Source organism: Hemicordylus capensis, chromosome 2, assembly GCF_027244095.1.
Source record: "Hemicordylus capensis ecotype Gifberg chromosome 2, rHemCap1.1.pri, whole genome shotgun sequence".
Lineage (NCBI taxonomy): Eukaryota > Metazoa > Chordata > Lepidosauria > Squamata > Cordylidae > Hemicordylus > Hemicordylus capensis.
Genome location: NC_069658.1, coordinates 346,261,633 through 346,279,267, shown reverse-complemented (window position 1 = coordinate 346,279,267; position 17,635 = coordinate 346,261,633). Strand labels below are relative to the sequence as shown.

Here is a 17,635-nt window from a genome sequence, read left to right as displayed (position 1 = left end):
CTTCTCCAAGGTTGCAGCAGGCATCTCTCTCAGCCCTATCTTGGAGAAGCCAGGGAGGGAACTTGAAACCTTCTGCTCTTCTCAAGAGTGGCTCCATCCCCTAAAGGGAATATCTTACAGTGCTCACACGTCTAGTCTCCCATTCATATGCAACTAGGGCAGGCCCTGCTTAGCTAAGGGGACAAGTCATGCTTGCTACCACAAGACCAGCTCTCCTCTTAACACAGGGTTCAAAATACATACAATAAGGAAGTGGTACTGTACTTTACAGTTTGGGAAGGTCAAAGGTTCTGGGGATGTTATATTCATATATGTTTAGTGCATACGTGTATCAGCCCCAAGTCTATGCTAGGGCTGCAATCCAAACTTGAATGTGTGAGGCTTCAATCACGAGCTATGCAAACCGAGCTGGTCAAATGCAGATGACTTTCTTTCTTTCCAGGGCTTTCCCTTCAACAAAGGGAAAGCCCAGGTTTTGTACATGCAGCAGTCCACTTAAACTGCGACTAAACTGAACTTTAGCTGGCAGATCAAGATGCTGGCTCCAGGCTAACATACTGACTCCTGAAAATATGTCCCTGATGGTTATGTGACCCTCAGAGACATATTTTCAAAAGTCATAGTCACCTTCAGAGGGAAAGTGAGATTGACTAAAATAGCCCATTTCTGTATATGAATATGCAGCATTTCTGCCTGCATGCTGAATTAGTCTGGATGTTGGTCATTGTATTTTGTGGAGTTAAACTATTCATGCCTTTCAAAAGCAGCAGCCATGAAGGGGATGTGAGCATTTGTTTCTGTGAAAAAGAAACAAGTTTCTGTGTTTCCCTTAGAGAAGCCCCAACACTAATTCCCCACCCTCACATTCTTTTTTTAGTGCTGGAGATCTGGTATAGGAGTTGGAAAGGAACACATAAAAAGGATTAACACAAGATTATGACCAACTTTCATAAACTGGAAGGAATTTTTTTCATTGCTTACCCCCTAAATCTGTTAGCTTCCTATTGTGACAGCTGACCCCCGTTCTACCCAGCTGAACCTTCCAGTAAAGAGAAGATTCAATGTGCCTAATTGGTGAGATAGAGTACACCGACAAGAAGTATCCACTGTTCAGCCCATGGTCTTAGAAGGATGGCAAGCCACAGCCAAGAGAAACAGCAATCCAAGATTATTATGAAACTGTATACAGTCTTAACAGTTTACATGGTGTGGAATTTAGCACAGCCACCTGAATTTGCAGATTCCACACTTTTTTTAGAGCATGAGTGAAAACTGTAAGCACCTTAACTCTCATCTTAAATGGTTTTTTAAAAAAATATTTCAAATTATATAAAATTTAATCCTATGATCAGATGTGTACTTACCTGTACAAGGTAATCTCTGGGCAAGAGAGGGAGTCGGACATGCTCCATCAACTTTGCCATGTGTTCCAAACGAGACTCTTTTTCATAATTTATCCATGAAATGACAGCTTCAAACACCTGAACAGAATGAAAGCACAACACTGAATGAACACTGTCAAATTCTAGTTCACAAGCAGAAGTCTGATGCAGTGAGCAACAGGTATGTAGAAATCAAAGGAGGAGATTTTTAAAGGTGTGTTGGATGCAAATACACTATATTAATCAAGTAAGTCATTGCCCTGAGGCTTTTTACAGACTATGCAAACAAGTACACAAGTAAAATAAATGTAAAATAAATGTAAAGTAGTAAAATAAATGTAAAATAGTAATCATGGGGTTTAGCAACTGGAGCTGCTAAAAAGACTACAACCAAAACAGTCCGCCCTGGTTCTATCAGAACAAGTCATGTAAATTGGATGCATTTGCATGAAAATAGTTTTAGTACTGTTCCTTTGCAGTTTGGAAAATGTTCATGCAGTAGAAGAGATATGTGGCATGTAGGAATGTTGGTGCATTTGTGGAACAGCATTTGTGGCTGTTCAAATTGCCCACTACTGTACAGTATATGGAGGCAGGGAGCAAACAACAAAAGGTCATGGAAGAATCCCACAGTTGTGTGAAATGAAGACAGGGTCATGTTGGCCAGTCAAAACCTTGCCTACAACCTATTAGGCCATTCCCCTCCCCTCCAAAAAAAGCAGGAGGTAGAATACAGGAGGCCCTCGCTATCTGTGGTTTTCCGTATTTGTGATTGAGTCTTAGAGACCCGGACTCCTTATCCACAGGTAGTAAAGTTTTGAAGAGACTGTTACTCTTCGAAATCTGAGCTTAAGTATGGTGTCCCTCAAGACTCCGTACTTCCTCCAGTGCTTTTTAACATCTACATGAAACCGCTGAGAGAGATCATCAGGGGATTTGGAGCTGGGTGTTACAAGTATGCTGATGACACCCAGATCTACTTCTCCATGTCAACTTCTTCAGGAGCTGGTATATCCTCCCTAAATGCCTGCCTGGAAGCAGTAATGGGCTGGATGAAGGAGAATAAACTGAAGCTGAATCCAGATAAGACGAAGGTACTTATTGTGTGAGGTCAGAACTCTAAAGACGATTTTGATCTGCCTGCTCTAGATGGGGTCACACTTCCCCAAAAGGAACAGGTTCGCAGTCTGGGAGTACTTCTGGATTCACACCTCTCCCTGGTTTCTCAGGTTGAGGCGGTGGCCAGGGGTTCTTTCTATCAGCTCCGGCTGATACGCCAGCTGCGCTCGTTTCTCGAGATCAATGGCCTCAAAACAGTGGTACATCGGTTGGTAACCTCCAGAATGGACTTCTGTAATGCGCTCTATGTGGAGCTGCCTTTGTACATAGTCCGGAAACTTCAGTTGGTTCAGAATGCGGCAAGCAGGTTGGTCTCTGGTTCATCTCGGAGAGACCGTGTTACTCCTTTACTGATGGAGTTACACTGGCTGCCAATAGGTTTCTGGACAAAATACAAAGTGCTAGTTATAAAAAGCCCTACATGGTCAGGCCCTGGGTATTTAAGAGAGAGTCTTCTTCGCTATAAGCCCCACTGCCCACTGAGGTCATCTGACGAGATCCATCTCCAGTTACCACCAACTCGTCTGGTGGCTACACAGAGATGGGCCTTCTCAGTCGCTGCCCCGAGATTGTGGAATGCGCTCCCTGCTGAGAAATGATCCTCCCCATCTCTGACAATTTTCAAAAAACACCTGAAAACCCTTCTTTTCACCCAAGCTTTCTCAGCTTCCTAAATTGTGGGGGGTTTAATTTCTGGTTTATTTTAAAATTCAAAACCCGATTTCAGGGTTTTTAATCATTGTAATTGTTGTTTTAAATGTTTTTAAATTGTTAACTGTTATGTTGTTTTTAAATTTGTTTTAGCTCTTTACTGTTTTAGTGGTGTGTTTTAATTGTAAACCACCCTGAGCCATTTTGGAGGGGCAGTATACAAATCAAATCAATCAATAAATAATAAAATAGGCAGTTTTCACCTATCTGTTGTTCCTGGGCCATCAGAAGTGACTTCTGTTGCAGGGGCGTATCTACGGGAAATAGTGCCTAGGGCAAGCACTGAAATTGTGACACACACCCTCCCCCCGTAGAAACACCTGACATCCATCTTTCAATGGAAGGTAAAATGCTTGTATTGTGTTAAAGAGTAAATATTTATCAGGCATGAGTACATCCATTCAAAAAAAATATTTGATTTCTGTTCACTATTATATGGCTTCTCTTTCACTGAAGGTGAAACTGAATATTTCTTTTGCAAACGAACAGTCAGTATCCCCATCCATGTTGAAGCAGATCAACTGATACAGTTGAAATTTTTTTTCTTTTAATATACCCAAGAGCAGGGGGGGAGGGTGGTTGAGGAAAACGGTTGCGTGTAGTGGTTAGAGGGTTGGACTAGGGCTGGGGAGACCCAAGTTCAGACGCCCAATCAAGCCATGAAACTTACAGGTGACTGTGTCAGCCACTTATCTCTCAGCCTAACCTCTCTCATGGGGTTGTTGCAAGGATAAACATAACCATGCAGTCCTCTGAGCTTCCTGGAATAAGAGTAGGTTATAAATGGGAAAACCCAACACATTAGGTGCTTGCTCCAGCACCCGATTGCCTAATCCACACCTGATTGCCCAATCCACACACACACCTCGCCCAGTGAGCACTTGCCGTTTACTTCAGGCAGCGTTTGCTGCCTGAAAGCATCTATTCCCCTTTCTCTCCCTCTCTGGGGGGAGATAAAGGAGAATAGATGCTTTACGGCAGCAAACACTGCCTGAAGTAAACGGCAAGTGCTCACTGGGGGTGGGGTGGGGGCAGGGTGCCTCTCCGGACCGCAGTTAGGGCCGGGGGCGGGGCATGGCAGGCACTTTGCGCCCCCTGTAATGGCACCCAGGGCATGTGCCCTGCCTGACCCACCCTCGTTACACTCCTGTTCTGGTGTCATTTACAGTCTGGAAGCAATGCCAAGCCGTTTGGTGGCTCTGTAAAAAAAATCATGATTGGGGGGGATAAAAACAGGAGATTTGGAGGGTTAGGGGGCATTGCTGGAGACCTGGAGAACAAGGTACAGTGCTTTATTCCTCTTATTTCTGCCCCACCCCGCTTTTTGGGTCAGGAACCTAACTTCTGGATCACCATGCAGTAAGATTTCTTTATTTGTTGTTTCCATATTCACGGAACCCTTGTGAATAAAGAGGACCTACTGTATGCCTTCTTGTACAACTTGAATAAGAGATCTGATAGCTCCTTCAGAATACAGAAGACTCATAACACGTTCTACAGCATAATCCTGGCCACACAAAATATGAGCAATGCCTATCTTAAGCATCAATTTCTGCCGAGAAGCCCAAATGCCGAGCAACTAGAAATTTCTTTCAAGTTGGAGGGATCATGATATGTACAAAATTCCATACTGCAAACATTTATATCATCCTCCAAGTGCATGAGAAGGATTTTTCAAGTGAAAAAATGTTCTGGTGATTGAGCATGCAATGGAATGCAGAAGTCATCAGGGACTTTAAACTAAACAGTGGTGCAGTTTGTGTACATAAATGTGCTGATGGTTTTTAAAACCATATCATTTGACCAGTGTGAATTAGTGATGGGACATTAAATTTAAAGTGGTGGTAATTGCCTTCTACTTAGCTTGCTGTACTTTCTACAAAAGGTTAATTAATTGCTTATTTAATTATGTTTTAAAATGATGAACTTCAACCGTCTACCTTCTCATCTTCCTACTTAATTAGTGACTGTTAAGGTGCATTCCCCGCTATGCCTGTTACTTAGATGTTGTGTTCTTTAATTTATATTAAATATTACTAAAATACAATTGTCAAAAGCCTGGACTGCTAGAGACCAGATTAGTCTCTCTTACACTTTGGTCTTTCAAGCAATCCCACTTCTGTTCTTGATAACATGACATGGAAGATTGTAAATTTCAAAGATGCAAGAAATAAAGCTAATATTATGGGATGTCATTGATTTAGAAAGAATGTTTATTAAAGTATGGTGTTACCTCCGTTTTAAACTGTTCTATTTTAATGCATCATACTTGTACCAAAGTTGTACTAAAAGGCGTGTGGCACAGTTCTGCTGCTGAAAATTCTGGTCCCATAACCTGCCTAGTTGAGAGACAGTCTGGGAACCACATGAAAGCCACTCAGAATTCTTTGAAAGAAGAGCAGCACAAGTGTAATAAATAAAATAAATGACAGCATTTGAAAAGGTTTCAAAATCATTAGCAATCAACTTGCTGGGAGAAATGACTTGTATAGTCATGACACTGAAGCTTAGCCAGCAATGTAGTATATTAACACAATATAGTATCAGCAGTTGCCCCAGGGCTATGGAACATGCTTCCTATCCAAGTTTGAACTGCACCATCTCCAATGGCCTTCAGAAGACCTACTTACTCAGTCAGGCTTTTCATTGATTTTTTAAATTTATTATATAAAATTAAAATCTGATTTTAATTGTTTTAACTCTTTATTTTAGTGTTATAGTTATTTTAATCATTTTTAAACTACCTTGAGACCTAGTTACAGGCAGCATATAAATACGTTAAATAAATACAGATTACTACTAGACAAGGCCCGTGGTTGACCAAGCACAGTCCTTTTGCATAGAATACACTTCTAGGCAAATTCCGGAAATTGAATATATGTATAATAGAGTGTTTTATTAGTGTGCTTGCAAAAGCAAAGTCAAAGAACAGTTTGAAATTTGTAGGATTTTAACTTCAAGCATTATAAATAAATGAATAATGACCAGATATGGTAAAAATGAATCATAGTAAATTTGAATCTGAAAAAAATCTTCTGCTTTTCTGGGGCATGATGTCATTTTCAAAGTACTGATCTAATAAAAATCCTGTTGGAAAGAGCTAAACTATTATGGCTAATTCAGAATTTCTGCTAAAAAAAATTATGTGTCCAAGCATTTTCCGATATAAAAAGGTAGTGCATTCTGGTAACTGAAGTGGTCAGAGTGCTCATGCAAAATTTGCTATCTGTAGGTCATCAAGAAGTATGAATTTTTCACACAAATTCTTCAAAATATGTAATAGATTGTAACGAATTTATGTTGGGCATCTGTGAAGACCATTACTTGCATATCCATCTTGGGACTCATTTCTGCTGTGCTGAATGCACAACATACACTTTACTTTCAGTTTTTAGATTTAGTCATGCATGCTCCAATTCAAGACCGAAGAGTTTCCTTGAAGTTTGTTTTCGAACATTCAAGTAGAAGTTTTGGTTTCAGTTCTGTAATTCTAACAGGTTTCATTAAATAATAGCATTTGCACAAGTAAACTGCAATCATATGAACATTTACTTGAGAGTAATCCTTCTGAAAGCAGCAGGACTAATGTTTAAATATACATACTTAAGATTGGGCTGCACATCAATATGGGCTGATGTATTTGCCAACATGTATAGTCAGAAATAGGTAAGTTTAGGCCCTGTAACCAGATCCATGAGCTCCTGCTCCTTGGACAAATTTAGTTTTTTTTAAAAAAGTTTGTTTTGCAAGGCATTTTTTAAAAAATCTGTTTTTACATTACAGATTGTACATCAGACTGTACCTTTTCCTCTGATGAAACTGTAAGCTTGTCACTAGATATCAAGCTGCAAACCTGATCCAGACTAAGGCTAAGAAATTCTTCACCAACCATCACTTCAGGAAAATGCTGCTCTGTTCAAAACAAATCAGATGTTGAGAAAGGAAGATTAGAATAAAATCCATGATTTTTAATGTAAAAATAGAAGCATTAGTAACAGTCCGTCACAGCCATGGATAGCACCAACCCATGATATTTTGCTGACCAAAGCACAGCGCTAAATGGCAACCCTCCCACACTTATCTTCCTCTTTTTCTATTAAAATCACAGCCCTAATTCCTTCCTCCTCTCAAAATATCCTCCTTTCCCCCTTTTTCTATTAAAAAGAGAAAAAGTAGTACGGGCTCATTTTGCCTTTCTTCTTCTGCAGTCCATAAGTTTGGGTGGGGAGCTCACATGCTGGCCCTGAAAAGCGTCTACTTTACTCTGCTTCGTGATAAAGTGAAACTGGTTGTGGAACCATCAAATCACTAAATAAAAAGAAGAGAGTCCAACTGGCAGACAGGGATGCCTACACTGGAGAAGGAGGGCAGCTCATTGGACACAGAACTCTGAATTTCACAAAAGCATGGCCGAACCAATCAGAATGGTTTATTCCCCTATGCCAACCTCCATAACAACCTGGACATTGGTACATGGAAATCCTGTTTCTATTTGTACAATACAACCCAGTAAATTATTGCATCTGTCTAAAGGTTGTGGAACTGGGTCTTTCAAAACGGGGAAGTTTCCCTATAGTTTATTTTTCTCCTAGAAAATTTTCCATTTCTAAAATTTCACTGGCCAACATCCAGATTAATGAAGAACTTGTGCTAATGCTCTACTAGTGGCAGGAGGGAAGGACAATTTTCAACTATCTCTTCCCTCTGAAGTCCATCAAGACTCCCAAAAATGTGCACCCAAGGGTCGCACAGCCCTCGGGAGCATATTTTTGTAAGACATAGTAGACTTTAGCAGCAAGGGTAAATAGATGAAAATCACCCCTCCCCCAATGCATTAGTGCAGCATTAGCAGCACCAGTGCCTAATTAATCTGGATGTCAACCACAATCTCAAAATATCTTAGTAGCAGTAAATGGATACTAATGCAATATTAGGCAAGCTCAGCAAGTTGTAATTAATGTTCTTCGATTATCTTTAGGAAATGTGTGAGCAAGTATGTATTTGTTCTATTAATCTGTAAACTGAAGAATAGTGTGGTGTGGTGGGGATTGCGTTTTTTTTTTTTAAATATCAATAGATCAAATAAAATATCAAACTAAACCAATCTCTGTAAGGCATTAGGAAAGTTTGCACAGGAAATATTTATGCAAATGAGAAAAAAATTGCATGGGAAATATTCCTGAAACATTTCCAGACGTTTTTCTAATTTGAAATCCGCCCCCCCCCAAACCACACAATTACATCTATCTTGTTTTTCTAGCTAAGAAGCACCATGTTGGTGCTGTGATCACCACAATACATACAAGCAGAGATATGATTTTGCCCTACACTGTGTTTCCAACATCACTTTGTTTTTATTATGTAGTGAAGGGCTACAGTTTTTCAACTAGCTCTTGGCAATGTTATACCTATGCTTGCCAGCAGATGGCATTCTCAAATAGGCCCAGATCTCAGCCAAATCTCACACAATATAATGGCCTACTCATCACCCAGTTTAACAAGTCTTTATTTACATGAAAAATGTATATTTGTGCAAATAAGTGTGTTCCTATACAAATACTCATAGTTGTACAAAGTCAGAAGCTTTTGTTCTTATGTTAACATGTCATTTGTTTTAAGGCAATTTTCAAAGAGGAATTTATTGTCAGTTGACCTCTTATGCACCTTTGGTTCTCCCTTTCATTCACTTAACATGCAGATATTTGGCTCAACAGGGTTAATATACAGTCAAAGAATTCTGATAGCATTTCTTGAATGCATTTCATTAACAGTACATAGGATGTTGTACCAAAAAGGGCCTCATGAAGGGCAATAAAACAACAGAAGCAGCACTTGTTAATTACCCAACAGCCAAATAGAAACTGAATGCAATACCAGGTGGGTTAAAGATTAAACAGTTCTAAAAATCAAACAGTTCTAAAAATCCCTTTAAGAGGGAGCCATTTGTCCCAGACCAAGTTCTCCTTTGCTGGCTGCACACCAAACAAGTGACTGAAAAGGCTTTATCTGGATTTGTACATAATTTGGCTCATAACTAGCATTTTCTGCCAGATTGCCTATTCACTGTGTTTGTAGGTTCAACTGTAAATATTATCGTCGAGGTCAAAGAACTAGCATATTGGGAATGGGTCCAGTGTCTCAAAGAATACAAACATTTGCTTCACTGTATTTTCAGTACAAGCTCAGAGACTACTGTACCTCAGGACATGTCAATTATAACAGAAACCCCAGTGACAATGCTAGGTTCCCCATCCCTATCTTGCCCACCTGATATAGAGGCAATTCAGGCAAAAATCATATTTTGCCCATCTTACACAGAGCCTTCCCAGAACTGCACTACATTGGATTATAGGTAGTAGAACAATTTACATTTCCTGTGGCAGAAAACCTTCCTGCCCATGAAAAGTTAGCTTGTGAGAGGCAGAGCTAGATTACAGTCTCACAGACATGCTAGCTAGCTTTTAATGCAAGAGCCAGAGACAACCAATATATTTTTATGTCTGAGACAGAAAAGCCAGATAGCACCCCCATGGTGCTGATGTAGATATAGATATATGGGGAGCAGGACAACTATATAATCCACCCACATTCTGAAGTGGTATAATTTCAAGAAGACTATAGCATGTGTTTTGTTGCATGTTTGTCAGTTCCTAGGTTACAACCCCCTAGAAAGAAGCCATACAGTTCTACACGGCTTGGGGTCCGGGTACCTATCAAACCATATTCGCCCATATGAACTTCCCAGGGCCTTCCGTTCATCTCATGCCCTGCTCATGGCCCACTAATGGAGATCCAGTTGGCGGGGACTAGACCACCTTTTCAGTTGTGGTCCCTCGGCTTTGGAATGACCTCCCTGAAGAGCTTCACCGTGCTCTCTCCCTCAGTGTTTTTAAAAAACACAACTAAACACACATCTATTTAAAGAAGCTTTTTAATGTTCCATCTTTGGTTAAAACTGGCAGGTTCTTTAGTTTTTATATTTCTAAATTTTTAGCTTTTAAAATAACTTTTAATTTGAAACATTTTTGATTGTTTTAAAAGCCTGACTTTTAGCTTGTTTACTTAATTTGGTTGATTTTATTGCTTTTATTTTACATTGTATCTATTTTATTGTTGTGAGCTGCCCTGAGCAGTAGTGTACTGGAGGAGCGGGGTATAAATTTTTAAAATAAAAAAATCAATAAATTATAGAGCATCTGTGTTCTGCCTTGTGCCTAACCCACTCTGGCACTATTCAAAGCTTAAATGCTGCTCACTGCCTCAGCTCTATCCATACCCAAAAGTGAAATTATATTTTAGTTCAGTTATCTTCACTATTTAAGTGGGGACTCATCCTCCTTCAATGTGAGAACCATTTCCCAACTTGTTCTGCTTTTCTCTGTGCCGGGGCCCGGGAAAGCCCTTTGAGAGAGATGGAGCCCTCTTCCAAGAGCTCTAAGGGATACACTTCCCAGCATTTTGTGTGGACCTTCCGAGATGGTGCAGGAGCTCAGTTTCCCTTGAAGGAGCCACACTAGCACTGGGCAAAGTGCAACACTGTACAAAGAGAACTGTCACCTTCACATGGTGTCAGGGGAACTTTGGCCAGGGCTTTGCACAGGCCCAATAAACCATTAGTTAGGAAGCCAAACTTAGGGTTAATGGGACCTACCTTTGACCCAATCTTCTATTCATTCTTCCCTGTGGAATAACCCTCAAAAAAAATTTGAAGGGATGGGTAGGTAAGCTAATGTATGGATTCCTCTATCAATCAACATGGTGGGTAATTTTAATACATTTAGAAAGATAGAGCAAGAATATAATTTCCTTGTGGAAGCATTTTGGATAATAAATCCAATTCCTCTGTTGCCTTGCATCAAATTTTGGCATATTGCACTTGGATGCTTTTAACAGGTTCTGCACTCACATTAAAATAAGCCTAAATGGTCAGAGGCCAAACATGTAACACAGAATCAAGCATGGTACTACAACCAAAGCAACATCACCAGCACCGAAATCCATGAAAAAAAGAAAACCAACCTGAAGCATCTATTTTGGCTTAGCCCTCAAATTATGCATGAAGAAGAAAAAATGATTAATCTGGTTCCATCAGCATAAGTTCCTGTTTCAACCATCTAATATTAAGACTATATCCTGAAGCTTGAGCCTTCTCATATTATGGTGAATAGTTTTCTAGAACTGCTTTAGTGATTAAGTGTATAGTTTTACAACTCTGGAAATCTAAGGAAGCTCCAAAAAAAACCACAATATAAAATCTGAGAAAAGAAAAGGAAATGGGGCACATAACAACAGGTAAACTGAAAGCAATGTGTAGCAGGCCCACTTAATTTTCATCAAGTTACCTCCAAAAGTATGAACAGACCTGTAACAATGTTTCTTTGAGTGGTCTTCTGTGCATCCCATATGTGGGATTCACACCTGTGCAGAGGCCAGCTTCGAAACCTTCTAGAAATAGAGGTAACATTTTTGACGGTAGCCCTACCCACTTATGTATCTACTCCAGGCCATCCTGTCTATCTCCTGTTGTGGCCACCACCGCAGTACCTGAAGAGAAAGAGGTTGTGGCAGGGAAATGGGAGGGTCGTGTGAATGCACAGAAGACCACTTGAAGATAATTGCTTCTTCTTCGTCGTCTCTGTGCATCACATGTGTGGGAGATAGCGAGAGGCTTGCCTGGCAATGGGACAGCCTAGAGAGCACCCGTAACTGCAGAGGTTCCTGGCAAAGGAAGCATCATTTCTTGCCCATTGGTCCAAGGTGTAGAGCTGGATGAACGTGGAGGTCTGACACCAGGTGGTGTCCCTATAGACTGTGTCCAGTGGAATGCCAGCAAGGAAAGCAGTAGAAGATCCAGCTGAGTGCGTAGCAGGTAATGGTTTATTCACTAGTCGGTAACAAAGCTCAATGGTACAGCATATCCAAGAGGAGAGCCTTTTGGAGGAAACTTGGAGACCCCGATCGGCTCCCCGTAGCATATAAAAAGTGTGTTAGCTGTGACATTCCTAAGTTCTATGTACATTGGATTGTCTGGGCTTGGTGGCTGCAGGTGTTCTTGTGGTGAACTGGTTAGTGGGTTTATGAAAGGAATGCTACTTGTTAGTATAGTAGGAGTCTGAAGATGCTGGATAAGGTCTAGTAGAGGCCGTCTGTCAATTCCGCTGGATCTTGTTGGCCTAAATGGTTGAACAAGCCATTGATTTCAGCATTTGGACATGTTCAAGAGTGTTGTCAGTCTTGTCCTCTAACAGGCGTTCATCAAATGGTAAATCCTCAATTCTGGATTTGGTTTCAGGGGTCAGAGAGGTGGATCTAAGCCATGTGTGTCTGTGCAAGGCAATTAAGGCAGAGATGGTGCGAGAGACACAGTCCGCATTGTGACATACAGAATATAGTAGCTGCTTCGCAACTTTCTGTCCCTCCGTAAGTATAGTACAAGCTGTCTCCTTCTGGTAGAGTTGGATAATCTGGCCCATGAGCAGGGAAATTTTTTCAAAGAGCATGTGAGCATATTGCACCATATAGGCTTGGTCATTGGCAATGCACAAGTGCAAGCCATAGAATAGTTCCATTTTCTGATTGTGTACAATGTACGTCTGTTTTTGTCCACTGGTGTTGACAGTGGCTTTTTATAGTGCTCACAACTGGGATATTTCCTTGACCACTGAGTCTGATATCAGGTGTGAACAGAAAACTGGAGTCCACGGGCTGTGTACAGTACATATGTTCCAGTCATTTTGCTGTTGGGGAGGACATAACTGGTTTTTCCCATGCACACTTAACTTCCAAGATTGTAGGAATGAGTGGCAAAGAAAATGGGGCCCTTGCATCCGACTCAATGAGGTTAAATATAGAGTCGGGTGCCACTGTGGTGTTTGGATGTGCTTCACCCCCAAGAGTCTTGGCCATATGTTCTGTTTGTCCTGAATATATGAACAGTTCCTCAGTGGGAGAGTCTGGATTTGTATCAGGTTCTACAACATCATATGACAAGTCAAGTGGGGGGTCTGATAGGGTTTCGAGTGGGGTAAGCAGCGAGGAGGCCAAATTTGCAGATGACACCAAACTATTTAGGGTAGTGAAATCCAAAACAGATTGTGAGGAGCTCCAAAAGGATCTCTAACTGGGGGAGTGGGTGACAAAATGGCAAATGTGGTTCAAAGTTGGCAAGTACAAAGTGATACACATTGGGATGAAAAACCCCTTCCTCTTTGGCTGAATTAGCAATCCCCTTAAGCAAGGAGGGTTGGACTGAAAGAGCTCTCTCCCAGAGGGAGGAGCGGAGACGCAAGGCTTGGTTGTGACATGCTTGATACATGAAGCCTTGGCAGATAAGACCTGTGTCTCAACCCTGTGTCCTTCTCCCAAACAAAGCAAGCACTTTATTTAACAAATTTATATTCTACCCAAAACTAACTTGTCTGGGCACTACCTACATCTGATAAGCATGTGATTTGGCCATGCAGGAGACACAATGTTTGAGAAAGATCATACTAGCCATAAACTAGGCAAACAAGGAGGAAAGAAAGGGGCAGGGGGACTGGTTGGAAATAAAAATGCTAACCCAAGCAGGAAAGAAGAGGATAGAAAGACAGAACAAGAGTGACTACTTTCCTGCAATTGATCTCTAAAGGGTTTTTTGTGTGTTTGTGTTTTTTAAAGGTTCGAAGCAGTACAATCTCTGCAGCAGTTGGTGAACAACTGAGAGCATAGATGGGATGGCCAGGAGTAGATGGCCGAAAAAGGGGTGGGGCTACTGCCAAAAATGTTATCTCTATCTCTAGAAGGTTCTGAAGTTGGTCTGTGCAGGCATGAATCCCACACGTGTGATGCACAGAGACCACAAAGAAAATCGTGTAAAATCCAGCATTTAGACAAATTTAAGACTATTGCTGAAGGAAAATGGCAAACTTATCATTGCATCACTATAGTTAGAACGGGCAGTTTATTTTAAAACCTCAATTATTTAAATTGTTTCTATTCTTTTTTTAAAAAATCAGTAGTCTGCAACGTTATGTAACTTCTATTCTTTCACCTCCCACATTCTTTGCTTATGTCAAAGCTTGAAATTATCTCTACAGGCATCCATCTCTTTACATTTTGGAACAAGACATCTCTAGGACTGCTGTGATCACCTGCATAGGCGTTGGCCTGTTGCAATAGTTCAGTGCAAGTATGCACATCTGCAAAGGCGCGAATTCCAAGGCAATTTGTGGGATGAAGCTGAGCCTGAAGGAAGTCGCAGCAGTTTTGCCGAACATCCATTAACTGTAATAGGCTGGCTGCTGGCAACAAAACCTGGGAGGACAGAGAAAGAAAGCAGGAGTCAACAAAAGTGCTAGACCGCCTTTTGGATAAATAACTCATTGAAACTTGTTCAGTACCTCTTTAGAGAGAGATAGTTAATGGGCAAAGCTATTGCAGATTTACAAGTGTCTGTCAGTACATATGACAAAAAACCTCAAGAGTCCCCGACAAGCAGTCATCCATGAGATATTTGTTCCCTACTTTGTCATCAAAGAGAATGAATATGCCTTGAGTAACAGTATTGCCTATGTACAATAGGGTACACACACCTAAATCCCTCAATTTCCCACATAGATTATTGTACAGAATCGTGGATATTCTCAAGGAAGCACAGTAGCATTCCATTTTCATTTCTGCATTTGACTTTTCTTCACCAAAGAACAAAACAAATGCTCATTACTTCATCATCCACAGCCTTTTGATTTCATCACTATGCTTGACTCATCTTTCCCATTTGTTATTACTTATGCCATGTCAGCAATGTACGTGACACCTTGCAAAATATAGCTTCATTTTTTAGCTTTGTTTTACTTTTAGATAAAGCAAATACATTCTTATATTTGCCTGCCAGCCATTATGCTCAAACATAAAGTGACAGAATCATGGTAATGGCATACAATTTAAACATGCAAAGTAGGTCCCTCTTGTTCATGGCATTCATAAGAACATAAGAACAGCCCTGCTGGATCAGGCCCAAGGCCCATCTAGTCCAGCATCCTGTTTCGCACAGTGGCCCACCAGATTTGAATGTGGTTCTCATGGACAAACAAGCTGGGCATGCCAAAATCTTTTCCACTAGTGATACAACTCTAAACAGTTACAATGCACAATAATTAAAATGAGTCTTACCACTAAACTTCAGTAAATGTTTAAACAACCTAGTCCATTCTTTCACATTGTCTTGCCACTTACTGCCTGAAACTGCTTTGAGAAAGCGATTGGTCGTTTTCAAAAGCCACAGTAACCTACATGTTGCTAACACTATCGGAACACAATGTAATTTCCATAGCATTGGTGGGAGTGCTCCACTCATTTTTAATGTACACATTAGGCATTATAAACATTTTATTTACATCAGAGCTGCAGGAGCCCACCCCCACCCCCCGCATTGGGAAGATGGCAGGTTGTGAATTTTGTTTTGTTTCTAAGTTGGAGGACCATGTTATCGGTTAACCAAATAAATGATTTCCCTAATTTCCACAGAAATACTCATCTTAATGAGCTCCATTGATACAACAAAAATGCAGTAACCCTATTGCACCCACTGGCCAATTTCACACCAAATTGTTTTCATTACAGACAGCAAACAGTTCACATTTCCAAAGCTAGAATCATATCTGCATGAAGCCGAGAAAATCAGCTGGGGCTCTTAGATTTGTTCTTCTCCTCTCAATTTCTTTCATTCCAACATCATAAAAGGCAAACACTGATTAAAACTATGAACCTAATCAGTATACCTTTACTATTTCCAGTACTTAAGTTATTATTCTCTTAGAATGAAGAACACTAGTAAGTGTGTCTCCAAGACATCGAGAGGAACACGGACAAAAATGGTTAAAAAGACTTACTTTGCTATAACATTGTGAGGGCAAGAGCAGAACTGCATTCATCCAGTGCCTTAGTTCACTTCATCCCAAGAGAACAGTAGTAAAACTGCATCGTGCCCTTAGGTGCATTCACTGTACTATTACAACAAGAAAAATCTAACCCAACTGGAGCACACAGGAATATTACAAATCAGTAACTTTTCAGAGAGCACTCTAACCCCAGCAGGCAACAATAGAACACAAAAATCAATTAGCTATAGGTCTCCAGGCCCTACTACTCTGATTCCTAGAACAGATTAACTTAAACCAGCAAAGAGAAACTAATGATGTATGGCTTTTAAATACACTTTTCTAGGAATTGCTTTAACCTCTTAATATGCTACTAAAATGAAGTTCCAAATTTAATTGCAACTAACACAACTGTTTCCAGTAAAGAGAAAATCCATATCTACATTAAATCTCAGTGGTTAATTATCGGCATCTGTGTACCATGTGTTATTTCTTAGCAATTAAGAAACTGAGCTATCAACTCAGCAATTCCCTTGTTTGAAACTTGCTTTTCCTATAAACGGAGTAGACAGTCTGTAGGTGAGCCGTTTCAGACATCATGGCCAAGACATACTTTGGCCACACCTTAGACTTATGCACACATCTGTTCATGCACTTTGATTCCTTCCCTCACTTCTTGTTCAGCATAGTTTCAGCTTGCTATGACATCTGAATAAGGCAAACTATGGTTATTGAAAGCAGTAGTTTGCCTGTAAGCCAATATCAGCAACCATGGCTTGAACTGCAATTCCAGTATTAATCTGAAGGAAAATGATGTTTTGCAGTAACCATAGTTTGTGCAATTTGAATGTAAACAGCAAACTGTGGCTTTCACCCACCAGTTAGTGAGGGAAATAAAGCATGTGAGCTTTAGGCACAGCCAAGCCATGATTTAGCTGTGATGTCTGAACCAGACCTGTTTTCAGTCTCACTCACTCACTCACACAAACACACATTACAACCTCCTTTAAAGATTTGCTGAACAGATTAGATTACATATGAAGCATTTCAAAAACTAAAAATACCAAGTGTGGTTATTTTATGTTTTAATGGTTATGGCTCTAACATACTGATGTTCAGCAGTAACAATTTTAAAACTATGTTGAGAACAATCATGTTGGGACAAAGTGACATTGTCCTGTCTCATATTTCCATTAACAGCCCTCAAAAAACAGGCAATACTGTATTGCTATATATTGTCTGCCCATAAAGTAAAGGTAAAGTGTGCCATCAATATCGACTCCTGGCAACCACAGAGCCCTGTGGTTGTCCTTGGTAGAATACAGGAGGGGTTGACCATTGCCATCTCCCGCGCAGTATGAGATGGTGCCTTTCAGCATCTTCCTATATCGCTGCTGCCCAATATAGGTGTTTCCCATAGTCTGGGACACATACCAGAGGGAATTTGAACCGGCAACCTCTTGCTCCCTAGGCAAGTTATTTCCCCACTGCACCATTAAGTGACTCCGTCTGCCTATAGAACCTTTCAATTATGCACCTATCCATTAAAATAGAGGGGGAAAC

At 40.5% G+C, this 17,635-nt stretch overlaps 1 protein-coding gene across 6 annotated transcripts in view; it reads right to left on the bottom strand.

The window, feature by feature from the left end:
* Positions 1-17,635, bottom strand: part of KLHL3 (kelch like family member 3) — a 115,519-nt gene that overhangs the window by 18,136 nt on the left and 79,748 nt on the right. For all 6 annotated transcript variants that reach the window (XM_053293703.1, XM_053293709.1, XM_053293707.1 and 3 more), the window contains 3 exons: positions 14,345-14,507; positions 7,015-7,124; positions 1,365-1,481 (listed from right to left, as the gene is read on the bottom strand). In XM_053293703.1, coding sequence (XP_053149678.1) covers positions 1,365-1,481; positions 7,015-7,124; positions 14,345-14,507 — 390 coding nt within the window. The remainder of the gene's footprint in view (positions 1-1,364; positions 1,482-7,014; positions 7,125-14,344; positions 14,508-17,635) is intronic.